This window comes from Trachymyrmex septentrionalis, unplaced genomic scaffold (assembly GCF_001594115.1).
Source record: "Trachymyrmex septentrionalis isolate Tsep2-gDNA-1 unplaced genomic scaffold, Tsep1.0 scaffold24, whole genome shotgun sequence".
NCBI classification, from domain to species: Eukaryota; Metazoa; Arthropoda; class Insecta; order Hymenoptera; family Formicidae; genus Trachymyrmex; species Trachymyrmex septentrionalis.
In genome coordinates this window covers 710,801-723,814 of record NW_017305397.1, presented here as the reverse complement: position 1 = coordinate 723,814, position 13,014 = coordinate 710,801, and the positions used below count along the sequence as shown (strand labels likewise).

Below are 13,014 nucleotides of genomic sequence, written 5' to 3'. Positions count from 1 at the left end.
TATAATAAATATATATATATATATATATAATTGACATTTTTATTACTATATTAATAATTTATGTCTAATTCATAAATTCTCAAATTATTAACAATTTCCTGCAAATGGTTTTTGTATCCAAAGTTTTACAAAACCTAATATATAAATTATCTCAATTATCTCTTTATGAGCTAATAATATTTCACTAAACCTGTTTTCTACATAAATAAAAATTAAGTTAACTACGCAATTTACTTGCTCATTTTTTTACCAATAGTTTTACCTGCCCATTTGAAAGTTTTAAAGTACCGTGAACAAAAAGTCAATCTTTTATTGATGAGTTTTAACAGCACATACAAAGACATGACATTCTCGTGTATCAAAATTCACCAAAGGCACAAGAGTTGCACTTTCTTTTGCTATGTAACAGCTATTCGGACGTAGAAAGAGAATGAAAGTTGCAAACGTATACGCCGCAAACGCGATAGTTTATGTATCTGTGCTCGGCACCTAGGTCTCGAGCTAAGCACGAACGTGTGGATAGACGAGAGCGTGATAGTTGAGGAAATGAAGAAAAATAACGTATCCTGCCGACGGACAACGACGCCGGCTCGTCGCGACGGGACGGCGGCGTCGACGGTTGCGTTCCTATAAAAGCAATGACGTTGGCCTGTGGGCGCGTTGAATATTTCATAGGGTAGCCACCACGGAGAGAATCGCGGTGTTCGACCCATTCCCCTATCTAAGCGCGTTCCGTTTCCGTTCATCTTTAAGCCCATGGCGCACATGGTGCAAAAGGGCACGAGCCCTTTTGTTACGGTCAAGTGTCTGAGAAAAATGACAAAATGCATAATTAGATCTGACAAACTTTAATAAATTTTTGTAGCAGTTAATAAAAAGAAACGTATTCTGAAAATGTAATGAGATGCATATCATTGTGCAAAATGTGTCAATTTGTCATAATATTAATTGTTTATTAATTGTATTTAAAAAATTTGTTAATTATTTTTTAGATAAAATCATGAAATGTATTATAAATGAGTATTCTCTTAAATTTAATACTAGAAAGTAGTGATCAATTATTTATTAAGCACTGAACAACTGCTTCTAATAATACAAATAAATAGTAATTAGCCACTATTTTTCAGTAAATTGGCTAGTATTAAATTGGATTTTTGTAAGGCTGGTATTCATCGTTGGTTCTTATATTTAAGACCGTTTTAAGTACAGTTTTAAAATGCCATAAACCAATCAGAATCGTATTAGCATCTTTATCTGAAACAGTTAAACTTATGCCTGATTCATTCTTCGGTCTTAATCCTAAATCCTAAAATTCAGCCAATGAAATACCTACAGATTTCAGTTAGAACCAATTAAGACTGACAGCCCTATTGGTTGAATTTTAGGATTTCAGGTTAAAACCGAAGCATAAACTAAGCATAAAAATAAGAAGCTCTGTCTAAATACCTTATAAGCTATTCAAAAATGAGTAGTGATTTTCGTGAAACTAGTAAATATATTTTTAGTAGAAGATAATTTAGCTCTATAGCCCTCCGACATTAGGGCAGCCACACTTCAACTTCAAGTCGCTCTCTGTTCCTGTTTCCCTTGCGAGTATAGTTCCGAGTTTAGTTTTATTAATAACGTTAGTTTAAAATGTTTAGTAATTAATTGTGTTATTTTAAGTATCCATTGCAAAAAAGGATTATTAATATAACACGGGAGAGTATCGAGTAAAGTGGTTGGAGAATTCGAGAATTTTTATGCAGCCACGCGTGAGTAGCAGTCACGTTTTTATAATAACGTCTTGTTTTTATGATAGCTATAGATCGTTGTGAAATATTTCTCATGCTTATATTCTCTATGCTTTTCTACAAATATTTTTTGGATCGATCGATCAACCAAGAAAAATTTTTCTGAAATACGTAGTGTTGTAAAGAATTTTTATTGATTATTTCTGTTAGACATGTTTCCAAATTTTCTTTATAATATCTATTCTCGAAGATACGATAAATAAGCAATTTTTATTTCTTCGATAAATACTTGTATTCTTAAAAATGCAACACCATTCCATTGGAAGATAAAGTTGGGATTTAGATTTTCTCACACATTGGAACACGTAGTATACAATCATACTTTTTTTTATTGTTTTATTAAAAGATTAGTTTTATAATAATTTTTTTCAGTAAAATTTAAATTTTTACTAAATTTAAATTTATTTTAGTGAGTCTCGTTTTTAATTAAAATTGTGAGCAATTCAGATTTATTCGAGAATTTCTCTCTTTTCAAAGACTACGATTTTATTTTAATTCTATCAAGTTTTATCAAAAATTATTATATATATTATTTATAGATGCAGCTATTTTTGATGATTTCTAATTGAAGAAATTAATCTCTTATTTATTGTAAAAATTTATTCTTAATTTAAATAATTTGCTTTTAAACCTAAACATATTACAAAAATAAATTTTACATAAATAACAATGGTTACTTAATTTATTGAGTATTATTCGCAACTAACGTTGGGTGCACGCTATTCCTTTTATAAGAAAAAAAAAAGAGATTTTTCAGATATCTCTTTCTAGTTTAAGATATCTGGAATGTTGCAATCATTAAATCGTTGCTTGAAATCCTCCAAAATTTTTGTACTTAAAGTGAAATAAATATATTGTATTTGGGCATTGAAAAGAGAGAAAAAGTGAAAATGCGGAGAGTACAAAGAGTGCAAGCAACGCGAACAAACCTTCTTTAACAACGTTCTTTACCTGACTGTTTTCTACAAAACGATTTCAGATCATTATCGTACACACAATAATCCAAGTAACTTCAAACATAAAGCTAGCACTGTTCTGGACCATAGCAAGATAGTACGCGCTACAACTTGCAACTGCGTGCAATGAGATATCTTTTGTGTGTGCCACGGGCTTTATTCTGCCTCTCGTACCGAGCTATGTGTATACCAGTAAAACGAGGGTGGCACACGTACGAAGCGAAGCAGAGAACGGAGGCGAGCGGAAACGCCCGCTCGTAACGGAACCGAAGTGGTTGTCGGGGAATTTGCAATTCCCATCGGGCATTCAGCCGCGCTCTCTCGAATTTTGGAAAATTCCATCGCGAAACCCCCGGCGGGCCGGTTAAATCGCGCTACTTACATCGATCGATCGCGCAACGAAGCAGCTAACCCTCTGGCGTTCAAGACACACTTCATTGTGATTTGAATCTAAACGATCTGCGAGATCGTGATATATCATCTTATATTATCGTATCGTTTATACAAGATAAAGTAAAGAAATACTGAAATCCTTGAATAAAAGCGCGTGTATACATATTTAATAAATGTAAAATAAATAAAATGATACATCGCTCATTTGCAGTACAATTTAAAAAAGATTTAAAAAAGAAGAAAAAGAATTTTTTTTTAATGCTTGCAAGAAAAAAAGAATAGAAACATAAAGAAAAAAAAAGAACATATATTTATTTCTCTACAATTAGTTACTATATTAAAATTGTGTTTCAAAATATTATCAAATTTTAATGATTTCAAACATTTAAATTTATTTTCTTAAAGATTATATTTTTTCAATTATGTCATTGTTGTAATAAATGAGCAATAAAATTATTGATAGTAAACTAAAGAATATAAAAAAAAAGAAATAAAATTCATGAAGCATTTATTTATTTAATTTTCATTTTTTATTAGATATTTTTAAAAACTTTATAGAAATTAATATCATATAAAAGTAAAAATTTTGTTTATCACAAATTCTTTAAAATAAGTGTTTTCTTTAAATTTTCAACATCAAGTATCGTTTATTCTGTTTTATTTTATTAAATTGAAGTTCTGTTAGAGTAACTTTCACTTGATATTAATTAATGAGCTTCTTTCTTTAAAAAAAAAATACCTTTAATTATTAAAAAAAAACGACATACTATAATATTAACAAATAACACAAATTGCTAACAATATAATATTGATCAATGGAATTTACATATGAAAAGGATCGTCACTCTGCAATCATTTTTTCAAAACTATTAAATGAATATTTCTTTCCATTGTCGACTCACTCTTCTCTTTCTATTTAGAATATTATTAAACTACAATATGTTCTACTAAAGTAGGATTAGATAGTATTCGGCTAATTCTAGAACGTGCCCTTTTGTTAGGAAATGTTACGCTTTTGAAACTACCTCACTCAAGCCTTCGAAGATACAATACAAAGCCCACGATGCACGTAAAATAAGTTCTTCGGAGAAAGGGAGAGAGAGAGAGAGAGAAAGAGACAAAAAAGAAAGGAAAAAAGGATCTAGACTCCCATAAATAATGTTTTTGTTCATTAATCGAAGTGTATAAAAGTGATGCGGTGATTATTCAGCGTTGAGTTATTCTAAATTTTTCAGAAAATTCGAGTTCAAAGAACATTGATGGAAGCATCATTTTCTTCAAGCTGCTTTTTATAAGCCTTATCAGTACGATTCTGATTTTATTTTTCGCGTTTTCGTCATGGGGAACACAGTAGCCAATGGTGGCTAATAAAGTAACGAGTGGCGAGACCAGGTAATTGATGTATTGTCTTAACTCGCGCGATCGTTCAACCCCCGTTGTATTTCTGACATCAGGCCAAGCCGTGATTATTAGTTAGTTAGCGCTTAGGCACCTCCTCTGCACGTCTAACTTAACGGCAGAAGGGTCAGATGGCCATGAGATCTTAGTGAACTTGGTTGATTGTTATTAAACAGTTAACCAATATTAAGTAAATGCTCTTCTGCTAAAATTCACTTTAGACGATTTATAATTCATATCAGATTTCAAGACATAATTCTATTCATAATATTGTGTGCTGTGTATTTTGATATACGTATATAGTTTAATATGTATTTATACTGTTATATGTGTGTATTTCATACTGCGTGTACTTTTCACACATTTTTCAAATTACACGGTATATAAAATTAGTAGAACTTTATCCTAAATTGTGACACAAATTCTAAAATGGATTTAAAAATGTAGTTATCGTTTTCAATAATTATAATTAGAAGTTAGCAATGCACGAATACCATAATTGATATTTCACAAATCAATAAATTAAACGAGAATTTTATCAGAAATTACAAAAAAATTAAAAACCATTTATTCATATGAGCAGTATATTAATAAAAAATTAGTCTTGTTTAAAAATCTATTCACCTAATAATAGATATTTAAGATTCTTAAGATACATCTAATAATATAGAATTCGTATTATACATATATCGATAAATTAAAATGTTGTTATACTTTCATCTATTTATTTTTGTCATACAGTCGACATAGTGAAGGATTGATAAATTTTCCTTAGTAATCTATATTGCTTTCCGTAGCGTGCCGCAATTGAAAATCGATTATCTAAGCACAATACATTAATTCGATAAAAGCGTTCGAGAGTCAAGACGAATTGATGCATTTTAGACATATTGCAGGTGGGAAAACGAGAGGAAGATCTATCATCGCGCGCTGTGTTTCCGGCCACAGAATATCAGATGCACGCGAAAACGCGGTATAATTCATTCTGGGTTTCGACGCACGATTTGTCATCCGCTTGGAATACAATTCGTGCTGTAGTATAGTGTGGCAACAGCTAGAATTTCTAGATTCTATGATACAAAACTTCTTCGTGAGATGATTATCTAACAACACTTTATAGAATTACATAATCTTAATATAATGTTAAGAAATCTTTTCTTATGCTATTCGGAATGCAATTTTAAAGAGAAAAAAAATAGCTTTTTAATTTCTTCCTAAAATTATCCGACAGAACTTTCTATTTATCCGTATATATTTCTCAATCACTGACTCTTACTTAATTCTTATTTCCTTTTCTAGAAATTCTAAATTTTACCTTCAAAATTGAATCAATTACTTTTAATATTAAGTCGTTTAATTGTCGTTTGAGTGAGATTTTTGTCTCAGCGCATTACACGATTGTAATCTTGCATTGCCTGAATAAAGCTTGACTAAAAGTACGTGTTCTATTATTTTCAATACTTGAAAATATTACATTCTGTCAGAATAGGGACTAGCGAATGAGGCACTTGCCTCAAACAATTTTGGGACATAAAAATGGCAATATAAATGTCTATATATTTTAATTCATTCACTACTAACAGTGGCTATCATTCGTTATTGAGCGCTCGCTGTGTGTTAAATAAAAATAAAATGTGAGAATATAAATTTTAATAAAATAATTAACAATTTTTCTGCTAAAATTAAAGCACGAAAAGTATTTTAAATAAAAAATTAATTTTCTGCGAATTTTTACAAGAATTAATATTATCTATATTAAAAATACTAAAAATAAATATACTGATTTTATTATAATTTTTTAATTAATTATATTTTGTTTGTTTGTATAACATACACATATATGTACACGTAACCTCTATATGCAACTGTACGTTCCTACTAAAATTAATATTAATTTTAGTACTCCTACTAAAATTAACATTAATATTATTTTTTATTATATTTTACATGTTGTAAAAATATTTCTTTATTTTAAAAGGCGCATTTTATCTCGAGCGCCGAAATATGCAACCTCGGCTTTGCTTCATCTCGTATATAACAGCAAGGCGTCGATGTGAAACGAATCATCGCTAACGACATAAATTTTTCCTATTAAAAATCTACTAATAACGTTTTCGACATGACCGAGTTTGCACCAAGCTGGGTTGAAAAATGCTTTGCTGGTTGACGTTACACACTCTATCAATAGGAGAGCACGAAATATCATTAATTCTACCCAAATTAGTGCAAATCCGGTTGGGCCGAAAATGCCATAAGATTTGTTGTGTGGAGGTGATACGTTTGTTGTTAAGTTTGTTATGGATACCACGATGATATTAGAAGCGAGATTTTTTTTCCGCAACAACTGTTGTTGAAAAAATAAATCAGAATATAATCAACAGATACAATAACAAATACTTTAGTGTTTGTAAACAAACAATTAAGTAAACAGTAGAGACATAGAATATAAAAAAGGCTTAAAACGGAAACTTAGAGATTAAAACAAACAGAAGAGCTTAAAACGAATAATTTATTATAGATCGATATTAGAATGAAAAAGATTTTATTATAGAAATGTTAATTGAATTTGATATGGTATCTCTCAGTAAAATATTTTCTTCTCTTTCAATCATTTCAGACATATATTTATCCAAGTATTTTAACTAAACTCTTAGCATGAGGTCACTTATACATTGGAATCATAAACAAATATTGTATCGGTTAATACAATTTAAAACTTAGTCACGTAGCATTCGTCAGAATATAAAGTGCTGTTTTAATATCTGTTCTCAGCAAGAATATCAACGTTATCATCACCATTGGTGAGGTTGAATCTTCAACCTGCAAATTTAACTCCCTGGAAACTATTGTGAATGACGACTTCGGTCAAGAATCAAATTGACAAGTTTTCCTGCGAGAAAAATAATATAAGAGATACAGCAATTAGAACATTTTTGTCTTCTGAAACGGGTTATTACAAAGATGGTAAGGTAGAAATTCTTTATATAGCATTTATGTTTCATTCAAACTCAGACAGATACATATATATTCTGGCCAAATTGGCCTATGGCACGAATCTTTATGTTGGACGCATGATTTGCTTTTGACTGTCCATGCCATACTTTCACATGTGACAGCGATAAAATCTGTCGTAAATAGCACGGAAAATTTTGTAAAGATGATAGAAAAGTAAGGTAATATATGAAAGCATCCGGATTACTTTAAGAACATCTAATATCTCCTATTATGCTATCCGGTTATATCTGAGGCCATTGTAATAGCTGTGAAACATCCTAAAGATGGTCAGCATCTGAGAGCTTATGTTGAGATAAAACCGGAAGCAAAGATTTAAAACTTTTTTTCTTTTCGTAAAGTAAAAAAAAATTATTTATAAAAAGTTTACGTTGTGCTTAGGTGACAGAAGAAGAGCTAATGGAATTTGTGGCAAACGGGCTACCTGACAGTCGTAAACTCCGCGAAGCTTCGTTACAGACGAAATTCAACGGCTTCCTAATAGAAAAATTGATCCAAGCATAATTTATATGTAAAATTAATGACTGAGCATTGTATTGACGATATTACTTATCGACGATATTATCTATTATTCTTTTATAAAAATAGCAGATAACTTATAACGCCATTACTTTTCTTACTTCCGTTACTTCGTTATAATAATCCTAGTTATTTTTCAAAGTAACTTTTCCAACCTTAGCACAATCTTAGTGTTTAGTTATTCACGCTTACAGTCATAAAAAATGTAATGCCATGATAAAAAAATAACGATAAAGATAATGGCGTTATACTTTATTTGCCATCCTAGTTTTTTAATGATGAATAGACATACATATATAAATGATAATATCATACTATGATAATAATACGACGCTATCTGTAAAAAATACCTTTAATTATTATATAATACTGAACAATATAATACAATATAATACTGAAAATATGAAGTTCCATCACGGATTATTTTTCATGTAACAAAAGATTATGTACTTTTTTTGAGGGTAATTTTACTATTGTACATTTTTAAAAATTACTGTCTCTTAAAGATTTGAATAAAACTATGGTAAATGTTACGATTAATGACGAATGATATATCGAATGGGAATATTACATTGTTACGCTCGACAAACGGTATATTTTTTGTAAATAAAAGGGTTAACAGCGATTTTCGCAAAATTTTATTATTAAAATATAAAACTTTACATGCATTATAAATGTATTTAAAAATAATCATATTGTATAGAGTAGATACAGCAAATATAATTATATATTCGGTTTTATAATTATATTTATATTAATATAATTACAATGTAATATAATGCATAATTAATATAAAGTAATTATATTAATACAATAAAGAATAAAATCGTAAGGGCTAGAGTTTTTGTATAAAATACACTGTCTGTAATTTATTCGTAACAATATACTTTTCCAATAATAAATATTAATTTCACAAGTCCGTCTATAAAAAAGTTGTAAAGAGCGTTCTCCTCGATGCAATGAATTGGGAAAATCGGTCTTCATAATGGCTAAATAACGAAATCAAATATTTTCATTGCAGAAAAAGGGAAAAACTGCACGACTAATTTTCAAGAAAGTATAACAGATAATACATTTATATATTAAAATTATAAGGTTATAAAATAAAATAACACGAAATAGCTTTTTCATAGAAATGCTTTTAAATAAATAATTCTTCAAAACTGAAAAATGTGCATTATAAATCATTGATTAAAATCAATTTTCTGAAAAAAATTTTTATTGCAAAAAACAAACTTCAAAAATGAAAAAAATGATCATTAATAAACTGATTAAAATAAAATAATACTAGAATATCTTTTATCTAATGAAAATATATAATCTTCATGAGATATTATAAAATTTATATATATAATTATTAAAACGCGCAATTTTTAATCTTCTCGTAAAAATTCTGATTTTTTATCTCATATTTCCTTATTTACGTAAAACTTATCAGAAAGTACAAAACTATCAGCTAATTGATTATATAAATGTATCATCGTTTTTTATTTTATATTAATTAATATACTGAAATTTACGAAACTGATGTGACAATAATTATTTCAAGCTTTTATCAGTGATTTATCAAAGTGAAAAATATTTGATAGAATAATAAATCATAATTGTTAAATTAAATAATATAAATAGATATATAGGTTTTTTGCAAATACATACAAATTACTTTCTACTTTTAACGAAGTCAAGATTTTGAAAGTGCAAAAACTGAGATAGTCTTATCGATCAATAAAAAATAAATGGATCAGGAACATTTTTTTCTTATGAATAACCCTGTGTACATCTTTGATTTCATAAATTCATATGATATAGAGAGACAATATTTTTATTGACAACTTAAAATCATTTTCATGTTAAATTGAGATATGAATTTCAATCAAGGAGAAAAATCATTAAATTTTAATTGCATTCTTATTGTTGTAGTTATGGGAAATAACATGTAAAGATAAATAATATATATATTGTATTAAGTTTAGTGACTAATATTGAAATATACCATTATACAACTTTATAATGTTAACATATTTCATATTTATCGAGATAAAATTTTCTAAACTACAAGTGACAAGACATATTAAATTAATAGCATAAACCTAGTTTAAACAATTTAGAAAATAAATTGGCTACTAAAGATACGGAATATAAAAATAAAATTCAAAATAGTAATAAATATTGTCATGTAACATCAACAACAAGCGATTAAAAGGACATCTCTCTCCAAACAAAACAGATTCGTTTAACTTTTAACTATATCGCAAACACATAGAAATAAATATTAGAAGAAATTTAAACTTAGTCTTTGTTGCGACACAAGAGAGAAGAGCTACTCAACATTCGTGTGATAAAAAGTGCTATTAGTATTATTATTAATCTAAAGAATTAATAGCAATATGACGTCTGAGGTAACAGATACATACATAATAAAATCTACCGTAGTATATTAGTTAAAATATAAGCTTTATTAACAATATTATTGTGCATCTTTTAGAAGTCTAACAACAAAATTGATTTATTATCCGGAACAGAAGATTTACTTCATAATATAAATATTGGAAATACGATTTTGAAAGCATTCGAATCTAAACCGAATTTTGTCGGTCAGGTAATAACAATAAAGCTTATTTGTTACGTTAACTATTTTCATAAATAGTGAAAGGATTAATATCTTATTGATAAGACATATTAATATTAATATATTAATATCTTTAACATTATGCGACTGGTACATATTGTAGATAGATGCAATGACGGAAGAGCAAACTACATATCAGCAGATGCGGGAGAACAGTGTTAAATGTGCATTATGGTTCAAACAATTACGCTGTAAAAAAAACATAATAGCAATATGCACACGTCATAAAATGCTCGAATATATACCATTTCTAGCGAGTTTATATGTCGGGGCTATTATTAATCCATGGGACAAAAAGTATATGGAAGGTACATTGATCTTTTTCTAAAATTCAATAACTTATTTTAACGTTTATATATATCTGTGTACTTTTTACTTAGTAAACAATAAATCTTTTTAGATGACGTACGTATTATGTACTTTCTGTTCATATATAAACCAGATATTATCTTTATCGATAGTGACAATTACGAGTTCTTCACATCGACTATTAAAAGAAACAAAATAAATATAGACCCAAAAATCATTACTTTTGATAGAATTGAAGGTGTCGATTCTCTTGAATCAATTCTGAATAATGATTTTGATAAGACCAAAATTGATAGCTTTTCCTGCGTGAATATAAAACCAATGGATACTATAGCGATAATGTTTTCTCACAGTGCAACTGGATATTTTGATAGTAAAATATCTATTCCTTATGTTGCACTTACGTATCCGTCGAACCAGGAGGTACCCGTAATGTTTTCTGGTGACATTGGTCTATGGTATGCATCTTTAAATTGGGGTTACGGTGTGATCTTGACCGTTCGTTGTATACTTTCGTATGTGACAGTAATCAAGTGTCCAACATTCACAGATAAAACCATGTACGAAACGATAGAGAAATATAAGGTAACATAAAAAGAATCAAGATCTTACTTCAAAAATTAATGAAATATTAATATAAGATATTTACATATATATCAGATTTCATGGTTATTTCTTGAAAACAAAATGTGCAACAAAAATATGTTTTGTACCGATATCCGTATGTATGATATCTCTTCCTTGAAGGAATTGGTAATCGATGATTCAACCATGAATTTCAGTGACGCCCAAGAAGAACTCCGCGATAAATTTATAAACGTTCCTATCGTTCAAGTATACAGTATGTACAACTTAAACCAATTGTTAATGATAGGAATGTATTATCTAAAATTAATAATCGTTGCATTGATTAGGTATAACAAAAATATGCATAATTGCGGCTTACCAACGAGGTTATCCGCAGCTCGGATCTAGCGGTTATGTAGCCAAAAATGTTCAATTACATTTTACCAATATGCATTCGGAAAAAATACTTGATCCATGCAGAACAGGCATGATCTGGTACAAATTTATGTTCAAGTGGTGCTCTCCTCAGACGTGTAAATTGCAAAATTGTTACAACTATCGAGCAAAAGAGAATACTATCGAGCATATAAAATCAAGCCTCAGTATACCAACTTTTTTAATATATATATATTATATATATATATTGGTTTATAAACGCCATAAAGCTTAATAAAGTAAAATACTTAATATAATATTACATGTTTTCAGCTAGTGAAAAATGGGATTATACCGGAGATTATGGTTATTATAATAGAGATGGCGAAATCTTCGTCATCGATAAAGTAAAGGATCTTATTAAATATAGAATATTCTATCTTTCACCTACAAGAATTGAGAATATGTTACTACGACATCCAGCAGTGTCAGGAGTCGCTGTAGGATCTGTGCCACATAGTACCAATGGTCATTGTCCTGTAGCCTATGTTAAGGAAAAATGCGGTGTAGAGGTTCAAAGCTGGTTATTTTTTTTTCTGTCGAATAAACCTTTTTATCGTTTTTAATTTCACGTTATTGTGTCTTAGGTGACGGAAGACGAATTGAAAGAATTTGTAGCAGAGAATTTGCCTGATATCTTTAATCTGCGCGGAGGTCTGCACTTCAAGACAGACATGCCACTTCTTCCCAATGGAAAAGTCGATCGAATACTAGCTGCTCACGAAGCATTTAATTAGTAAAAATATTCAAGGCGACGATTTTATATGCAAAGTATCAAAAAAAAAAAAAAAAAATATTATCAATTATCATTTTCAATATTAGACTGACAATGATTCAGTGAGTTGGCTTTTTCTGTTCAAAAGACGATTATTATTATTATTAAAATTAATATTTATTATTTCTGTAAATATTTTTAAATTTATTTCTATGTATATATGTATAATTGTATACTTTTATTTCTAAAATTATATATAAATAATTTGTAACTTAAATTAAAATTATA

At 28.9% G+C, this 13,014-nt stretch overlaps 1 protein-coding gene across 1 annotated transcript; it reads left to right on the top strand.

Annotated features, from left to right (window-relative positions):
- The first annotated feature begins 10,458 nt into the window (after nucleotides 1-10,458).
- LOC108748591 (luciferin 4-monooxygenase) lies at nucleotides 10,459-12,748 on the top strand. The gene is given in 8 exon segments (XM_018486831.1): nucleotides 10,459-10,470; nucleotides 10,557-10,670; nucleotides 10,804-11,008; nucleotides 11,101-11,594; nucleotides 11,670-11,850; nucleotides 11,924-12,178; nucleotides 12,252-12,523; nucleotides 12,599-12,748. Coding segments are annotated over 8 exon segments (1,683 nt in total).
- The last annotated feature ends 266 nt before the right edge of the window (nucleotides 12,749-13,014 follow it).